At 41.2% G+C, this 20,132-nt stretch overlaps 1 protein-coding gene across 1 annotated transcript in view; it reads right to left on the bottom strand.

Moving 5' to 3' along the window:
* Positions 1–20,132, bottom strand: part of LOC122795968 — a 540,544-nt gene that overhangs the window by 56,933 nt on the left and 463,479 nt on the right. Inside the window, exon 4 of the mRNA XM_044064450.1 lies at positions 5,015–5,238. Within this exon, the coding sequence (XP_043920385.1) occupies positions 5,015–5,238 (224 nt within the window). The remainder of the gene's footprint in view (positions 1–5,014; positions 5,239–20,132) is intronic.

Below are 20,132 nucleotides of genomic sequence, written 5' to 3'. Positions count from 1 at the left end.
CCATTGGTAAATAATCCTTGGAAGAATGTTATATCTTTGCAATAATCAATATTGTATATCTGATAACTGATCAGTTAATTCTATATTTAATAACATACAGTTTATATAATTGAAAGTAAATATTGTATATAGTTTAAAATGATATTTAAAAATATTATGTAAATGTTATTTTAATTGAAAATAAAAAAACATTTTGAGGAGAAAAAAAAAAGACCAGTGTCAATGAGCCCTAGGTAGAGTGAGGATGCAGCAATTCACACAATATGAGACCAGGGCATGGACAACTACACAGATATCATCTTAAGGCAGTATGTGCTTGCTCCTAGAGATATTCCACAAGTGAAAGCTGTAAGATTTCACAACAGACATTTGGTCCCAGTGTATCAGACTAAGATTACACCTAAGTGGCTTTCCTTCTCTAGAAACTCAGGCTTATTTCCTCTGTAACAGGTATAATTGGGGAATAAGGAAGTAAAAGTTTGTCTCTCAAGGCAGTATGAACTGCCATGGCTTCAGTTTTGAAGATGTTGAGCTTCAATCAACTATGGGTGAGCCACAAATTAATGGGATCTAGGTCATCAACAATGGAAAGCAAACTCGCCATGTTGTCTTGTGAAAAGATAGGTAAAGCTGAGGATCATCAGCATAACAGTGGTAAGTTAAGTCCCTTCCTTACAAGATACCCCAAACTTGTAGAATGAATACTGTAAATGAAAGAGGACCCAAGATCAAGCCCCTGTAGTATTCCACAGTTGAGAGGGTATGGGAAGATGTAAATACCTGAACATAATGTCTGAAACAGATCAGAAGGGTTCATTCAAATTCCATTCAGGAAATGTCACAGTGATCCTTAAATGCTTGATCAAAATGCCATAGTCAACAGTATCAAATGCAGCAGAGAGAATTAGAAGGACCAGTACTGATTATATCCACTAGTCGTTATCCATCAGGAGATCATGGACTACTTGAAGAGCAGCAGTCTCACTACTAAGCAGGGTATGAAACCCAGTAAGAAATGGATCCTTTAGACCAATGACTGTGAGACAGGACTCATGTTTGTTCACAGATGATCTTCTCAATAATCTTCCCTCCCAGGTAGAGAAAGTAAGATATAAGGCAGTAGCTGTCAGATGTATTGGGATCCAACCATGGTTTCTTGTGGTTAAGGGCAACAAGGATGAAGAAAGAAAAAAAAACAGACCTCAGTGCAGAAACCAGAACCTGAAATATCACCATAGCATGGAATCAAAATTGGCCTGGACCAGCCTTGATGAGGAAGGCTTCAAGCCTGCAGGTCACAGACTGCAACCCTGAGATCACAGTCAAGAACTTATCATAGTTGGGACTGTCAAACACCATCTAGGAGGCAGAACAAGGAAAGCCTAAAACTACTACTAAGCCAATAGAATCATTACAAGCAAAGCCTAAAACTAGTGCTAAGCCCATAGGGTTAGATGGCAAAAGTCAGGTCTGATAGCAAAAATCTTGTCAAAGAGAACTGAGAGGCAGGCTCATACTACTGGGCAGACAGAGCTCTATCAGTATCAAAAAAGGCTGGGTAACACAACCTGTCTAAAAAAGGCCACAGCTACTGGGTTAGCCACTGGTAAGATCACTCGATAGGTAAGTTGCCTTCTTACAGGACACCTTAGCCTGGTATGTCACATAATCATTGATAGGCTCGCTATTCTGGACATTAACCCCTACATCACTAGATGGGTTGCCAACTGGCTCACTGACAGAACCCACACAGTGAAAGTAGCTGACTCCAAATCTGACTACCGGGCAATTACAAATGGAGTCCCACAGGGATCGGTTTGGGGTCCTCTGCTGTTTGGTATCTACTTCTCTGAAGTTCAAGCCAACACCAAGGGACTCTGGTTAACCAAATACGTGGATGACTGCAAACTGGGAGCTATTATTTATTCTCAAGCTGATGTGGAAAGCCTACAAAAAGGCCTAATGGAAACCAACAACTGGTGCCAAAACCATGGCCTTAGGCTCAACGCCAAAAAATGCATCATTATGCCCTTCGGGAAAAACACACTGCCCACAAACTACCATATCGAAGGGAACCCACTTAACTCTGAAGGTGTTATAAGGGATCAAGGGACACAGGTACATAGCAATTTCTCCTTCGACAACCATGTCGCCACTGTAGTTCAGAAGTCCTTCTATGTAGCACATCTCATCACAAAAGGTTTCTCATCCAGGAAAAAAGAAGTCATTATCTCTTTCTACTCAGCTCTTATCAGACCCATTATAGAGTACAATGCCCCATTTGGCATGTACCTCACTAGACACCTCCAACCACTGGAAAGGCCACAGAAGTTTCTCACTAAGAGGATCTTAGGACTCAAACACGTGCCTTATGCAGACAGACTTAAAAAACTTAAACTTTACTCCGTCTCATATCGTCTACTTAGAGGTGATCTCTGCTTGACATACAGAGCCATGTCTGACCCATTTTTGCTAGACATGCTTCATCTGAAAAATCCCAATCACTCCGTGCTACTCATTCCAAAGACCTCAACCTTATCACCACATTAAACAGAACCTGCAGGAGAGGTAGGTTCCTAAGCCATAGTCTTCCAATACTCTGGAATAAACTCGCCATTTAAGTCAAGAAGAGCACCTCACTGGGCCTCCAAGAGAAATCTTGATGAGTGGATGGGAAATAGGAAATTCACCCCGGGGATCACTTCAATCGCATTGCTAGATAGGGGCACAGGGAACTAATGTCTGGTAAGCCAGATGACTAGGAACACTACTGGGCTAGGCTTGCACTGGCTCCAGGGTCGTTAGCCTAGTATTTACCTATGAACCTATAATGCACACACAGGTCAAATTTGTCACTTCACAGACCCTCATGCAACCTGTGACATTCCAATCTGCACCCTTCTCATAGCAGGAGGGGAAGCTCATAGCTATTCCATAGTTCATGCCTCCTGAAAGAGACAAGGTAAACTAGAATTGGGATAAGTAAATCAGGCACCAAGGACAATAACCTATTACAGTCCTCAACCGAGGTAGCAAGAGAAATTTGTACAATCATCTGAACAGTGTGAAGAAGCATAGTAGAAAAAAATAAATATTGCAATGAAACATGTCACCCTCAGTTCATGACATGGGGCAATGTAATGGTATAGTAACAGGTCAATGCCAAAATGAATATGGTCAAACCATGAGACCAGTTCCACCACTATGTCCAATACCTTCAATTCCAATAGGAAGATCCAGGTTTGATCTAATATTATATGTTCCAGAAGTAATAGCCTGAGAAAACCCAAAACCTTTCGTGCCACTTTAGTGACAGCCACTGACTCATCATCAACTTAGACAATGAAGAGACCAAGCACAGCTAAGTGCTAGTGACCCAAAACTGAGTCAGTGAGGAAGTTGCTGAACTCCTGAAGGAATATCTTCACACAAGACAATAGATGAAGAGAAGCCTACAGTCTGCTCCTACAGCAATGACAAATCCAAAGGAATTGGTTACCTTAGAGGCAACCTGTGCCAGTTTAATCTTGAGGACACCTCGGATAGCAACCCAACCTCCCAATCCTGCTTGTCTAGAGAATTGTATCACTGAGGCTGCTAGAAGAACAGCACTCTCAAAATATGGCCCAGAATTATCAAGCTAGGTCTCTATGATAAAAACAAGGCTGATATCATGCAACAGGTAAGAGATAATGCTGGATTTACTACAGACTGATTTAATATAGCTTAAAGTTCTCAAAAACAAGCCACATGAATAAGGGTACCAATTACTTACCTCTGATGAAAACGATGAACCCTGGGTACCATAAAAAGGATGGAATTACAGTGTTTCACTCATGGAAAGCAGCAATGGGGAGCAGTGTGGCCAATGTCCCACCAAAAGAATGTACTAAGGACTGCCCATACTTGCACACATCCTCTGGCCACCACAGTGACCGTGTAAAATATGCAAGCACATGCATGACCAGAAAATATGTAGTGGCAAACAGGAGATATAAAAAGCTACAGTTCTATGAGAGTAGTCCTTTTCTTAAACAGTATAGTAAATCTAACAGTAACAGTCACAACTATAACAGTAAACATAAAGAAAGTAGTTAACAAGAGGATTATATGAAACAATAAAAATAATGTTAACACAAATCAGTAGAAGAAAAGGACAATAACTTCTACAGCAAAACCACAGCAGGACTTAACTTCTGATCTCCAGCAATGGGAAACGCATACAGATCAGTCATATGAGAAACAATCAATACTAATAATTACTGAAAACCAGGAATGATACTTGTCTCAAGATCCCTAGCAAGAGTTAGCTGCATAAACAGATCCCACAAGTGAAATAGCAATCCAGCATGAAGTGCAGTCTCAGAAAATGCAAGGCTGTGGTAATACTCCAGAAAAGGTAAATGGAGCTTTAAATTCAATGTGGACCCACAAAGTGACAGATGCAGAAGTAAGCCAGAATTTCAGAAAACCTTGCACTCAATATGAATATGTTCTAAAACAAAGAATTGAGTGATGCGTCCAGCGACTAAGTTAACAGCAAATAGACAGGTAAAATCAGGTTACAGAAAAATAAGAAACAAGCCAATCAATTATGTCTAATAATCAATGATGTCTGAGAAACAGACTGATCTGCACAAACAATGGAAACAGCTTTTGTAGCAAGTGCCAACAACTTAGCAGTAGCAACAGTTACCAATGGAGCATTAACAGCATCCGAGTGATTGAAACAAAGTTGCTGAAAATAATTTCAGCAGTTATCCAAGCAGGAACAGATTTAAATTCATTCAAAAGCCTGAAGGTAGCTAGAGCTTTCCAACTATGGAATGGAAAACAAGGAAAAGCAGCTCCAGATACTTGCATGATGGATGAAGTTGGCGAGATCCACTCATTCCTATCCCTTCCTGACTAGATACATCAGCACACAGGCTATGGCAAGTCAACCCGAGGTCATCTGGGGCATTGTCAAAAACAAAATCTCTAGTTCAGGTAATCATGGAAGAATAAAAGTTACCTCATCAGTATATGTGTGCAATTCATGCGCTACGTCAAAATGAATTTCGCTACCAAGTGGATCACTTCCTTCATATTTGACATTTGAACCATATTTCTGAAACTGATACATAGCCTGAATCCAGCCACTTTCATCATTATCATCATTCTCACAGCAGGAGTCATCACTACCGTCAAAGAAGGAATCTTTGTCGTAGTCATTCTTCTCTTCAGCAGATTCCAGTCCTGCAAATTAATAATGTTGCTTACTGTTATTAACTGGAAATACCATCAGAGAGTATAACATTTAGAGAACATTTAGGGCTAGAGTTGGCAATCATCTGTTTGACAAATACCACTTTACTTTCATTCTGTCTATGCAACGTGCTATACCTGCATGTCTTACAGAAAAATGCATTGCACCCTGCCACCTCCACTCCATTCTCTGTGATGCCAAGTCACAGCCAGGCGTCAGCTTTTATCATTCAAACTAACATGGTAGAAGACAAATACAAAGTTAAAATCAGACAACACTCACATACAATACTACTCCCTATAGTTTACAGCTCTCATAATGCACATAGGCATTAAAGCTACCTCCCATGTCTTCACAACGGAATCATACAGAAAGAGAATGTTAATACGGCTGACAGCTGCCAGATTCAATAACCAGCCAAAACAAATCCTTTCAGCTCTTCATATAATATTTCTTATGAGGACAAAAAGAACCAATGAAGACCCATGTTCATTGCTGCTCTTCATGTCTCCCAGGCAGGTCTTTACACCCCTTTTGGATGTAACAAGTTTTATATTGGCCAAACAAAGACAGTGTTTAAGATAAGATTATTGGAACATTTGAGGGATATCAGGATAAAGAAAGCAGAAAGTCCCTTAGCTCAACATTTTTATGAATATCATGATGGGAACCCTGATACTCTTAAAGCTATGATTTTGGAGCATATTTTTATGAATAATTTGGATATAAATGAAATTAAGAATATGCTTCTAAAAAAAGAAACTATTTTTATTTTAAAATATGGTACTTTGGTACCAAAAGGTCTGAATACAGACTGTTGCTGGAAAAGTGTTGTTTAAAATGCACTGTGACACTAAGTTTTAATTGTTTAATGATTTGTGTAATGATATATTAATTGTAGCTGGTGTTATATAAACTGTTTTAACATGTGGTGTGTTACTCTTTGAAAGCTTACTGTGGCCGAGGCGCTAGAGAAATAAACTTTTTACATTGGTCTTTGTGGCTTCGTTTTGTGGTGCAGCATTTGATCTCTTCAGTTGTCTGGTGATATTTGGTGATTCTATGACCAGTGATCCAGCTATTAATATTCCTCGGATTTTCAGAGAGGATAATACAGGTGCCTCTCAGCGTACTATTGATGATTTCCTCAGTTCTAATTCAGAACGGGAACGAGATCGACCTGACAGAAACACGAGGAATGAAAATAACTCGGGAACGTTTTTTGGTAGAAACACGAGATAAACGATTGAATAATCCGTTTGCCAATATCGGTAAACGTTCCCTTGAATATCCGGTGGAGGTAAAAACTCTAATTTCTAAACTAAGTAATCTTATGAACAAAGAAATGGCTACTTTTTATAATTATACTAGTTTACAACGATATTTAGACCTGGATATCATCCTACGTGGTCTGAGAGCAGTTAAGTTTCCATCTGAACCCTTTGATGTTACCCATGCTGATGATAAGGCTTTTAAGCAGAGGTGGGAAAAAGCGGCACACCTTTTCTCCAAAGAGTGGATTAGCATTTTAATAGAAAGAGACATTATCAAGTTGTCCAACATTAAAAAAGACATCAATATGGTGTGTACCAATTTAATGTCTTCTCTAGACAGAACTCAATTTGAATCCTGTCGATGTGATATTCAAGATAAAATATACAAGAAAAGAAAGTACTTGAGCAAAAGATGTACAAGATTCAGAGGGATCTCCGAGATTTCGAAAAAGGTACTGCCTTTTTCAGGTCGTCCAGTCAAAGACCACTTTCGAAAGTCCGTTTTCAAAACAGAGCGGGCTGGGTGAGAGACAGGACTGGAAGCACTAATAGTGTGGATATGCCTGCCAGTGTCGGTGGTAGGAGTTATAGTGAAAATGAAGAAAGTAATGACTTTTCACCTTTACCATCCCCGGTAAATGACCGCTACTTTCAGGACAAATTTTCGTCAACAAAGCGACTACAGCCGACAGCAGAAAAGAAGTTATTCTGAACAGGAACCACATAGAGGGGGACCACAACGCCAGTGGCGTGATAACAAAAGGACAAAATGGTATTGATTTATGTTATAGCTCTAATAATGTGTTTAACTTATCTGGTTGTTATGTTAATGACAGTATTATCACTGTGTTGAATCATGGATTAAAGTTTGTGCCAACAGTTATACCTCAATTATATGAATGCAAAATAGACTTGCTCAAATTTGCCAGAAAGTTACATTTATGGTATTATTTTGAGCATTTATTTTCTTCTGGTGCTGTTGAAAAAAGTGATTATGATAATACTTATAGCACAGATGAAGATATATTGGAATTGGATTCATGTGACTCTTTTGTATCCTGTAAAAGTGACCTAAATGCATATTGCTTTATTGACACTTCTGTAGTAACTAACAATAGTAAGTTTATGCCTCCTTTTTTACATAAAGGATACAGAAAATTTCAAGCTATGGCTGAATTTGAATTTGAGTTATTATTTAAAAATTTTAATTTGAAACACATTGATTATAATTTATCTAAAAAAGAATGGTTGGCTTTAGTACATTTTTCTAAACAGAGAGATTTGATAATCAAACCCTCTGATAAGGGTAATAAAATAATAAGTATGCATTATACACAGTATTTAAAAATGTGTTTAGATTTACTAAGGGATGAAAAAGTATATCGAACAGCAAATGATGATGCTATTGAACAAGCTAAAAAAAGTTATGCATCTTTAATACATAGGGGCTTAAGGTTGGGCTATTGGTCTGATACTGATGTTACAAATAAGTTAGTGACTGGAGATTCAGGCCCAGCCTATTTCTATTGTCTACCCAAAATTCACAAGAACATTAGGAATCCACCGGGTAGACCTATAGTTTCAGCTAGTAAATATTTTTTGCATAATATAGGGGTTATTCTACACAAGATATTATTAAAAGAAGCTAAGAAACTTCCTTCGTATATCCAAGACTCTTTTGATTTTTTAAGTAAAATAAAATATGTCATTTGGAAAGAAAATATGTATTGGATTACATTAGACGTCAAGAGTCTTTACACTAGCATTAAACATGTGTTTGGATTAGAGGCACTATTGTGCCAGTTAGGAGATTATCCGTTTACACATTATATTTTAGATTTAGTTAAATTTTGTTTGGAAAATAATTATTTCTATTTTGATAATCAAGTTTTCCATCAAATACAGGGTACAGCAATGGGTGATCCATTTGCACCCATGTATGCTAATATTTGTATGGGTTTGGTTGAACAAGATTGTATTTATACTAATTCTTTTGTTAAAAAATATGTTAAATTTTATTTTAGATACATAGATGATTTGATTTTCTTATGTGAAGGTGGCATACATCTGGTATTAAATTTTGTACAGGAAATTCAATCTAATAGATTTGACATATTGTTTGATGGATTACAATATGGTGAACAGGTTTCTTTTTTGGATGTTAATTTGCATGGAACTGTTGGAAAACATATAAGCACAAGTATTCATAGAAAATTTGAATCTTCTAATGAATTTCTTATGGGTACTAGTTGCCATCCTAAACATACGATTTAGTCTTTACCGTTTGGTGAATTTCTGAGAATTTCAAGGTTATGTAATGAAGACAATGTGTTTATAAAAGAGATACAGCGTACTAAGACTATGTTTGAGAATAGACAATATGACACCAGATTAATTGAACAAGATATTCAAAGAGTATATAACATTAGATACAATATAAAATCACCACATAAACCTTGGCGCTATATTAATATTAATGCTGCTACTCATAATAATGTAGAAAATTTATTTGTAGTGTCCACTTATAATTTTTGTAGTGACAGCATTAAACAATATATAGTACATTTTTGGGAATTATTAAAGAATTTTGGTGAACTTAGTGGTTTAACCAACAAGAAGTTGGTGTTTTCCTATAAGAAGGGTAGAAATATAAAGGATATGGTAGTACACACAAGATTTTGTACACTTGAGTCTAAACTTTACTATCCAATTTCTGTCACAGGAACTCAATTCTGTGGGAAATGTAGTGGCTGTCCTTATATAGTTAATTATTTTGCATACATAAATAATATTTGTTTTAGACCGAATGGGTTTTATAACTGTAGAACAGAGAGAGTCATTTATGCCATTAAATGTGGATGTGATAAGTTTTATATTGGCCAAAAAAAGAGAATGTTTAAGATAAGATTATTGGAACATTTGAGGGATATCAGGATAAAGAAAGCAGAAAGCCCCTTAAGCTCAACATTTTTATGAATATCATGATGGGAACCCTCATACTCTTAAAGCTACGATTTTGGAGCATATTTTTATGAATAATATGGATATAAATGAAATTAAGAATATGCTTCTAAAATAAGAAACAATTTTTATTTTAAAATATGGTACTTTGGTACCGAAAGGTCTGAATACAGACTGTTGCTGGAAAAGTGTGGTTTAAAATGCACTGTGACACTAAGTTTTAATTGTTTAATGATTTGTGTAATGATGTATTAATTGTAGCTGGTGTTATATAAACTGTTTTAACATGTGGTGTGTTACTCCTTGAAGGCTTGCTGTGGCCGAGGCGCTAGAGAAATAAACTTTTTACATTGGTCTTTGTGGCTTCGTTTTGTGGTGCAGCATTTTGTCTTCAGTTGTCTGGTGAGGTCTTTACACCCCTTTTGTGAATCAAGTTGTAACTAACATATTTTACAGTCACCATTTAGAGAAAGATAAACTAAAATGCTACCACAAGACTACATCAAAAACATTAAACCCAGTATAAATTGTATACCTTGCCATCAGTGGAAAATGAGAGTTTGGGTGCGCCTTCCACAAACAAGCTGCATGAAGGTTACTATAATGACAAAGCCTGGCAGAGTGAAACATCTCTGGCCTATACACTGTATTCCATTAACCTTGCCCTACAGCAGCAGATTGCACCTCTTCCCCCTCTTACATAGGCAAGCCTGTGTCATCCACTCACTTTCACACTCCGTTACTGGCTCTTCCACTGCTAAAGTTGCTAGTCAACCCAAGGTACCACAACAGTCCATGGAGAATGACTACATGAGAGGATTTTCTGTAGTCAAGAAGGGGATAATCAGCCAACCTTGCATGGTGTAGGTGTCTGCTCTGCCCACACCCATGGAAAAGTGGGGAAGTCACTGCAGAAAGACAATGCACTGAAGCCTTGAACCACAGAGGAAAAAAAGATTCCTGAGTGTTCAGCCTGCCCTCATCAAGGTGAAGTTTGGTTTTCCTTGTCCAAAGGTCATTTATGCTAATCCCAAAGCTATGGATGGGCGGAGGAGTTATAGAGGGTTAGAGGAGGCTAGAAGGCCCTGCAGAACTGCAGTGGCGAAGCCAGCCCTAGTCTTAGAGTAAAGTGGTAAGTGATAGTGTTTGGTAAAAGTGTGTACTGAACTCCAAGTTGCAGCTTCCAAAATCTCCTTGGTTGGTACCCCCCTGAGGAAGGCTGTAGATGTAGCTGTTGCCCTGGTAGAGTGGGGCCTAATGGTAGCAGGAAAGTACAGTTGTGTACACCTACCATAAATGTAGATGTTCGAGTGTCTTCACTGTTGCAGTCATGACTGTAGGGTTCGCCCCTGCCGGCAGGCAGCCCCAGGTCGGCCAGAATCCCAAAGTCTGGGTTTGGCGTTGGCTGTTCAACCATGCTCCTTGACGTCAGAGCGCCAGGAGTACAAAGCTGACAGCCGACGCCATCTTCTCCAGTTTTTCTTGCCCCAGATGTCAGGAGTCCCAAAATGAAAAAGGTCCCATAACCTTTGCAAATACACCTCAGAAGAATGGTGAAAAAAGGAAGTACACAAAAGTAAAAATAAGAGGGGACAGGAGGAGGAACAGACTGCAACAGTGAAGACACTCAAACATCTACATTTATGGTAGGTGTACACAACTGTACTATGTTCATCGTGTTTCACTGTTGCAGTCATGACTGTAGGGTAGAATCCCAAAGCTGAAAGAAAGGGAGGTGGTCATAAAGAGGAAGGGCGGCTAAAAGGCCCTGCAAGACTGCAGAGGCAAAGCCTGCCCTAGACTTAGAGTAGAGAGGTAGATTGTAGTGCTTAGAAAATGTATGCACTGAACTCCAAGTTGCAGCTTCCAAAATATCCTTGGTAGGAACTCCCCTGAGGAAAGCCGCAGAAGTGGCAGCAGCTCTGGTGGAATGAGTCCGTATACTCCCTGGGATTTGCTTTCCATGGTGAGAATAACAAAATCTGATTCCATGAGCAATCCATTTAGAAATGGTCCGTTTTGAAATGGCTTTACCTTCGGAAATGGAAGCATAAGAAACAAACAATTGTTCTGATTTTTTGATGTCCTTGGTTCTGTTCAGGTAAAAACGTAGCTGTCTGTGTACATCCAAGGAATGTAAGATCCTTTCCCCTTTATTTTGAGGAGTGGGGAAAAAGGTTGGCAAGTGTATAGTTTGATTTAAAGCCACTTTGGAAACCACCTTAGGCATGAAGGTAGGATTAGTCCTCAAAGATACCCTGTCTTGATGAAAAATAATATATGGTTCCACAGCCATTAGAGCTTGTAACTCTGAAACCCTCCTGGCAGAGGTTAGGGCTAACAGGATGGCTGTCTTCCAAGATAAAAACTTGATGTCAGAAGAAGCAGCAGGCTCAAAAGGAGGCAAGGTTAGTTTTTCCAAAACATAGTTGAGATCCCAAGCAGGAATAGGAGGAGATCTAGGAGGTCTTAAGTTCTTAGCTCCTCTGAGAAACTGTCGCATGAGCTGGTGGGAAAAGATGGGAGGGTCTGTGTTATAATGAGCAGAAATAGCAGAGGCATGTATTTTAATGGAAGAGAAAGAGAGACCTTTATGTAAGAGATCTGTCAAGTAAAGTAAAATTAAAGTAATGTTGGGAAGAAGAGGATCAGAATCCTGAGCCTGCATCCAGGAACAAAATCTTTTCCATTTTCCTGCATAGGATTTTCTAGTGCTAGGACGTCTGGCTTCTAAAATGACATCCATAACCTGCTTGGGCAGTAAAGAAGAAATCAAAGGCCCTGGATTAACCAGGCCGCCAGGCTGAGAGTTCTGACATGAGAGTGTAGAACCTGACCCTGATGTTGGGACAGAAGGTTCGGAGACTGAGGTAAAACCCAAGGGGGCTCCAGGCATATGTTTTTTAGAGTTGGATACCAAAACTGCCGAGGCCAATTTGGAGCCAGCAAGATGATCATCTTGGGCTTGTCCTGTTTTATCTTCAATAAAACCCGTGGAAGAAGAGGGAGAGGCGGAAAGGCATATCCCGAGAGGTTCCTCCAACTGAATGACAGGGCATCCACTCTCCAAGCTTCTGTGTGGAAAATCCTGGTGCAAAAAGTCTGTAGCTGATGATTGAGATGGGATGCAAAGAGGTCTATGTGAGGACATCCCCAGGCTGCTGTTATCATCCTGAATATTTTGGTGTCCAGCATCCACTCGTGTGGATCCGAAACATGTCTGCTCAGACTGTCTGCCAGGAAGTTTTGTTTCCCTGGTAGAAACTGAGCTTGAAGATCCAGATTGCAAGATAGAGCTGTGTCCCATAGATCCATGACTAGTCTGCAAAGGGGGTAGGAATGAGATCCCCCTTGCTTGTTTATGTACCACATAACTGTGGTGTTGTCTGTCCGTATTAACAGTTGTCCTGGTTGTAAAACATTCCTGAAGGCCAATAGAGCTTTCTGAACGGCTAACATTTCCTTTAAATTGATATGCAGGTGCTTCTGATCCTTTGTCCAAAGGCCCTGCAAACAACTGCCCTGAAAATGGGCTCCCCAAGCATAATCCGAGGCGTCCGTGGTTAGAATCTGAGAGGCAGGAGGCAGACGGAAGGGCTTCCCTTTGTTTAGAGCACATGCCCTGGACCACCAAAGAAATTCCCTTTGAAGGCAAGGAAGAACGGAGATCAGTATGTCTAAACTGTGGCAATGCTGAGACCATACACTTTTTAGGTACCACTGTATTTTCCTCATGTGTAGTCTTGCATATGGTACGAGAAGGATGCAGGAGGCCATGTAACCCAAAGCCTGCAGGAATTTCCTTGCAGATAGATGAGTTAAAGTTGCCAAGGTTCTGAAAGTTGAAGCCAGCTGTAACTGTTTTTCAGATGTCAGAAATGCCATCTGGGTTGTGGTGTTCAGAAGTGCACCCAGAAAGGTTATCTGTTGTGATGGTGTCAAATTTGACTTTTTTATGTTTACAGAGAATCCCAGGAACTTGAGGAGGTTCTGTACAAATTCTAGATGCTGGAGTAAAACATCCTTGCTGTCTGCCTGAATTAGACAATCGTCCAGATAAGGGTAAATTTGAATTCCCTTGAGTCTGCAATAAGCTACTACTGGAGCCAGGCATTTGGTGAAAACCCTGGGCGCAGTAGATAATCCAAAGGGCAGCGCAGAGAATTGAAAGTGCCTCAATCCGGCTTTGAACCTGAGGTATTTTCTGCTATCCTGCCTGATGGGAATGTGTAAATATGCCTCCTTTAAATCCAAAGTTACCATCCAAGCATTTTTGGACAGCATTGGAAGCAGCTGCTGTAGAGTAAGCATCTTGAATTTTGGAATCTCTAGAAAGGTGTTCAAGACCGACAGATCCAGAATGGGTCTCCATGAGTTTTGCTTCCTTGGGACTAAAAAGAGCCTTGAATAAAACCCTTTTCCCATCTCTGAAAGAGGAACCAGTTCTATGGCATTCATAGCCAAAAGAGGTTCCACCTGGTTTAAGGCCTCCGTCCATTGATGTTTTGGAAGGTCTGGCCATCCACTTGGCCTTGGCAAGGTATGAAAATGGAATTTGTAACCTCTTAAAACCACATCCAAAACCCATTTGTCTTGGGTTATTTGAGTCCAATTTTGATAAAAAAGAGAGTTTTCCTCCGAGAGGGGCTTCCAGGGAAGAAGCTCCTGTAGCCCCACAGAGGGAGTCATTGAGTTTGTTTCCTTTGAGATTGGGACCTGTCCTCTCCTCCCCTAGGGGTGGAAGCAGTCCACTGTTTTGGTCTATAAGCAGCTTGTGATTGAGGCCTCCCTCTGGAACGTCTGTATCTACCCCTCTGAGGCCTGTCTGAAGTGGGAAAGGACCAATTTTTTGAAGGCCAATTCCTGCTAAATCTAGGAGGCTGTACTTGTAAGAAATCTTTAACTGTTTGCATGGATTTCGCCTTATCCTCCATCTTTTTAATCACCTCTTTAGCTTTCGATCCAAACAAAACATTATGCTGAACAGGAGCATCCAATAATTTTGCCTTTACCTGTTCAGGTAAATTTTGTTCCTTTAGCCATGCATGCCTCCTAATGACTGTGCCAGAGGCCGCAGCCCTACAAGAAGCCTCCAAGGCATCAAATCCACAGTGTAAACCATGTTTCCCAACCTGTTCAGTGGCATGCAATAAGTCATGTAATTCCTTATCATCTGCACAGGCAGAAATGGAAGTAAGCTTTTGTTTTAAGACAGACAATAAAAATTGCTGGTATTTAAACATATGAAACTGACAGTTTAAAGCCCTAATGGACAAAGTAGCAGAAGTGTACACCTTTTTGCCCCATCTTTCTAAGGATCGAGAATCCTTTTCAGTAGGAGTAGGATTTTTGGCAGAAGCGGCCTTAGCTCCCTTAGGACCCTGAGAAATGGTTTCAGGGTCAGCAGAAGGGTTCTTGTATAAAACTGATGGGAATCAGGAACCCTGTAATATCTATCAGGCTTCACAGGAGCAGGAGGAAAAGAGTCAGGGGTTAAGTTAGCCTCCAAAAAGGCATCATCCACAATATCCAAAACAGGAGGAATAGCCAGGGGTCTATGTTGGGGAAGAAGAAGAAATTCCCTCAGCCTTTTCTTGGATTCCGAATACTCCTGTCCTTCCCAGTGGAAATGTTCCCTCATTTCATGCAAAGTTTCCCCAAAAGAGAAATCATCAGGGGGAGAAGCTGAAGGAATGGATTCTTCAGCATCAGAATCCTCATAAGGAGGGAAAGAATATTCCTGATCAGAAGAAGAAACTGAGGAAACAGAAGCCTGATCAGAGGAATCATAAGAAACATCCTGCCTTGGCCTTTTGTCTGGAGGGGGATGAGAACCCCTAATCATAGTAAGTAAATCCTCCGCCATCTTGAGTAACTGTTTCTGTGACTTGGGAGCCGGTTCAGAAGAAGCTTGTGTAGAAGTCTTTGATTTTGAAGGAGTCTTTGCCTTTGTCTTTGGCTTTGCCTTTATTAGTAGCTGAGTAGGCCTGAAAACCCCTTCGGAAGCCGGTACCTGCACAGCGGCTCCGGACCCATCCGAAGGAGCATTGTCCGAAGGTCCTGCAACAGAAATATTTAAAGGCCTGGTTGGCTCCTCATGAGAGTCCGTTTCGGCCGTCGATTCTGAAATGGCCGATGACAGGGGCTGCAAAAGCGCCTCACTGACAACGGCCGAACCTGAAGCTGGCTCCACTTGTGCGCTATCATCAGATTTGGACCTCGGAGGCCTGTCTTTATCCTTGCAACGTTTGTGAACTCCGGTAGCCGGGACCGTATCCGACGACATTTTGTAGTTAAAGCGCCTACCGAAGTAATGAAAAGCAAAATCGTACCTTCGCTTAATTGTACGTTGATTGAATCTAGCACAAAACCGACAAAGTACAGTTTTGTACCTACCATAAATGTAGATGTTCGAGGATTCCATTGCTGCAGTCCAGTCCTGTGGGTATAGCCCTTCCAGTCGGCCTCTCCCCGAATACCAGTATGAGTATCGGGCTCGCGTCAGACTGGCGCGGCTACGCGAGGGTACTACGCATGCGACCGACGCCATATCACCCTTTTCTTCTGCCTTTCTTGTCAAGACCCCCCAAAAGTCAAAAGACAAAAAACAACCAAACCTGCAAAACATACAATACATATACAACAATATATATAATACAAAATGTAAAATGTGTAACTGTAACCACCCTAACTACAGAGGGAGGGAGGGGGGGAAAGAGGGGTGGATGGGAGGGATAACATCCTCATTTACATCACACACAAAAATGGTACGTAGCTGTACTATGTTCTGTCCTGCCTATCTTCCAGTCCCCCCCAAGCAGAGGTAAGGGAAGAGGGCAAGTAGTAAGAGGCTAGACAGAAGGTAAGGGTAGCTGGCTAAACATGAAACCAGCAACAAACCCAAGTGTGCTAAACCAGCCCTAGATAATAGAAGATAGGGAAGGTGATAATGCCTAGAGAAGTATGTGAATATCTCAAGTAGAGTAGCTGCAAGCCATTACCCCTTTAGTTGTTAGTTGGAAGTGGCGAGTGTCCGTAGGAATGAGGCCTGATCCTGGAATCCATGATGATCCATGATGCAATGCTGGGAATCCCAATCCAAATAGCAAAATAACAATATGGGCCAAAAGCCAATCCACCTAGAAATAGTTTGTTTTAGTTGCTGGCTTGCTGACTGCCTAAAAAGCAAAGTCTGAAAAAATAATAACGATAATTGCTAATTTACAATGTGCATGCAAAAATCTTTCCTTGTGTTTTTGGATCTCTAAAAAAAACGCCTGCAAATGAATAGTTTGCCGTTTTGAGACACTAATAAATACCACATATAAAGGAAGGATTTAATGGGTACATACCCTGTCCTTATGGAAAATAGGCATAAAGGAAGCTACTGGTATCCTAATGATACCCTGTCCTTATGGAAAATCAAAAGTGAATACCAGCCTGCAAGAAAGGCAGCCTTCCATGACAAATATTTCCATAGTAGCAGCAGTCTCCAAATAAAATCTCTTCCATTTTTTGCGTACACTCTCCTAGTACTAGGCCTTCTAGCTTCCTTCCATAATCATTTAAAACTTGTTGAAGTGAGACCTGCTGCTGTTTCAACACAGAATATGAAGGCTGTTTAGATGAAGAGAAGAAGCTGACATTGAGCAGATTGACCGTCTCTCTGAGATAACAGAGAGATAATCAGAGAATCAGGGGGAGGCCATGGATTACTCTTTGCAGACTCGTGGGAAGTGGGTGGCAGTAAATAATCGAGAGCTGTTGCAACGTTCATCAATCTGTCTTGGCCTGTCTTGTCTGACCTTTGGAAGAAGGAAAGAAGGGCAATAGTGGAAAGGCATAAGAAGAAGTTTTTTCAGAAGAGCATCCACATCATCCCTTTCCAACCTGTGTGATGTGCCCCCTTTGTTGTGCACTGGTTTAGTGGGGTTTGGTGGGAAATAAGCTGGACAGATTCTTGTCTGTCCCAATGAATGATCCAGTTTCTGGAGTACAATAGGATCCAGTTTCCACCTCCATCCAGGATCAGTCTGCTATTGACTTCTGTGCCACATCTGCTAAGGCTCTGCAGAAACCTTGCCTGAAGAGTTAGCTGCTCTGAATAGAACGCTTGCCTGAATCATAATGTTGCTTGCTTGCATGCTGCATAGAGGTTGTATGTTTGTTGCTTGTGCTGGTTGATGTTGTTGTTGTCTTGTACTGTTCTGTGTGTTAACAATGACAAGGAACAAACAAGCTGAAAGAAGCAACTGCAACTGCTGAATCAACTCATGTCTTCATGTTAGATGCATGGATCACTAGCATCTCCTCCATGTATCCACACTTTCCATGTAGTCTTGCAATGACAAGCACTTGTCCGATCTTTCTGTCTTTAGAATCTGTGGTTGCCCAATGCCCGTCACATCTGAGATTTTGCCTGAGCCCTTGTTTACGGGTCCTCCACCAAATTCCTTTTTGTGTGACCATCTATTTTTGAATTAAAAATGTCAGTGTGTGATATGCAAGGTGTGCATTTGAATTACACCTTTGTATCCCTCTCATATGCAGTCCATATTGGGAAAGACCCATGCGGTAGCTGCCTCATGATGCATGCTTGAAGGACGAATGCCCAGACAGAGATGCATGAGAGAGTTTGCTTGAAGAGTAGTGAGCAGCTTTAGTTTGCACGGACTGGTGAAAGTGCTATCTGTTGTAGTAAGATCTCTTCTGCTGCTGTATTCAGTCCTATCAGGCTTAACAGGAGCAGGAGGCAAGTCAGGGGGGCCCTGGCCTTCCCATTTAAAGTGCTCCCTCATGGAATGCAAAGTGGCGTACTGGCGATCAGTCTCGCGCGCCCTGACGTCGTCAGCCTTCTTATCTATCGGTATGGACTGGGGGGACGGGCTATATACCCAATAGTCAGGACTGCAGCAATGGAAGACGAAGAACATCTAGCTACATCGTGGTCAGGGCCCAAGCAAGGAATACAGTAAGAATGAAAATCCTTATGAGGTATTTGCTTCCCACATGAAATACAATTATTAACTTTTTCTGACATTGGAGTGGAGCAAGAAAAAAGTTTCCCCAACGGGGTACTTAGCTTTGAGTGGAGAAGAAAGTCTTCGGACCAAAGTATATCAGTAAAATTTTTCAGGAGTCAGCCGACCGGCAATTGCGAACTGCTATCACCACACAGCAAGAAAGACTGGAGAAGATGGCGTCGGCTGTCAGCTTTGTACTCCTGGCGCTCTGACGTCAAGGAGCGTGGTTGAACAGCCGAAGCCAGACCCAGACCTTGGGATTCTGGCCGACCTGGGGCTGCCTGCCTGCAGGGGAGAACCCTACAGTCATGACTGCAACAGTGAAACACGATGAACATCTGGTTTTCCATAATGGGTATAGCAAAAATGAATGCAATGTCCTATCCATTTGGAAATGGTTTGTTTTGATATAGCCTTCCCTTGTGAAGCTGTAGCACAGGATACAAAGAGCTGGTCAGATTTTCTGAAAGCCTTAGTTTTATCCAAGTAGTAGCGAAGTTGCCTAGATCTGCAGAGAAAGCTGGTTCAAAGGGAGGTAGCGTAAGTTTTTCCAGAACAAAACTGAGGTCCCGTGTTGGTGTAGGTGCTCTCCTGGGGGGGCCTAATGTTTTTTGCCCCTCTGAGGAACTGCCTTAGAAGTGGATGCAAAAATAAGGGTGGTTCTGTGTTGTTTGTGCGGAGAGGCAATGGAGGGAAGGCATATACTGTCAGGGTTTTTCCAGCTGAATGAGAGTGTGTCCACTTTCCAAGCTTGATGGTGAAGTGTCCTTGTACAAAATTTTGTTAGCTGATAGTTTTGGGGGCTGGCAAACAGGTCTATGTATGGAAGGCCCCATTTTTGAGTTATCATTGCAAATACTTGTGGATCCAGTTTCCACTTGTGGGAAACCATGATGTTTCTGCTGAGGTCGTCTGCCAATGTGTTCTTTTGTCCTGGCAGGAATTGAGCTTGTAAGTGAACTTGGTAAGCCAGAACTGTGTTCCACAAGGTCATTGCTTGCCTGCATAGAGGGTAGGAGTATGTGCCCCCTTGTTTATTTATGTACCACATTACTGTGGTGTTGTCCGTCCTTATTGTAAGTTGTCCTGGATGTAATAGATTCTTGAAGGCTGTCAGAGCATTCTGTACAGCTAGCATCTCTTTTTGATTGATGTGCAGATTCCTTTGATCTGCAGACCAAACGCCTTGAACGCACTGTCCTGCCATGTGTGCCCCCCAGGCATAGTCCGATGCATCTGTTGTCATAGTTTGCCTGGCTGGGGGCAAGGTGAAAGGCTGACCATTGTTGAGGTGACATGCCAGTGACCACCATAGAAACTCCTGTTGTAGGCAGGGAATGAGAGATATCATTGTGTCCAAGCTGTGGCTGTGTTGAGACCATACGCTTTTTAGGTACCACTGTAATTTCCTCATATGCAGCTTTGCAAATGGCATTAGTAGTATGCAAGATGCCATGAAGCCCAAGGCCTGCAGAATTTTTCTTGCAGGTAGTTGGGTCTTTGTTGCCATTGTTTTGAAATACTGAGTCAGTTGTAGTTGTTTGTCTGGCATCAGATAAGCCTTCTGGGCCGTTGTATTCAAGCTGGCACCCAGGAATGTCACATTTTGTGAGGGTACTAGTTTTG

This window comes from Protopterus annectens, chromosome 2.part2, assembly GCF_019279795.1.
Source record: "Protopterus annectens isolate FY-2018-M chromosome 2.part2, PAN1.0, whole genome shotgun sequence".
Classification (NCBI taxonomy): domain Eukaryota; kingdom Metazoa; phylum Chordata; order Ceratodontiformes; family Protopteridae; genus Protopterus; species Protopterus annectens.
Note: the sequence above shows the minus strand (reverse complement) of the source record. Positions and strands in the feature narration are given on the sequence as shown.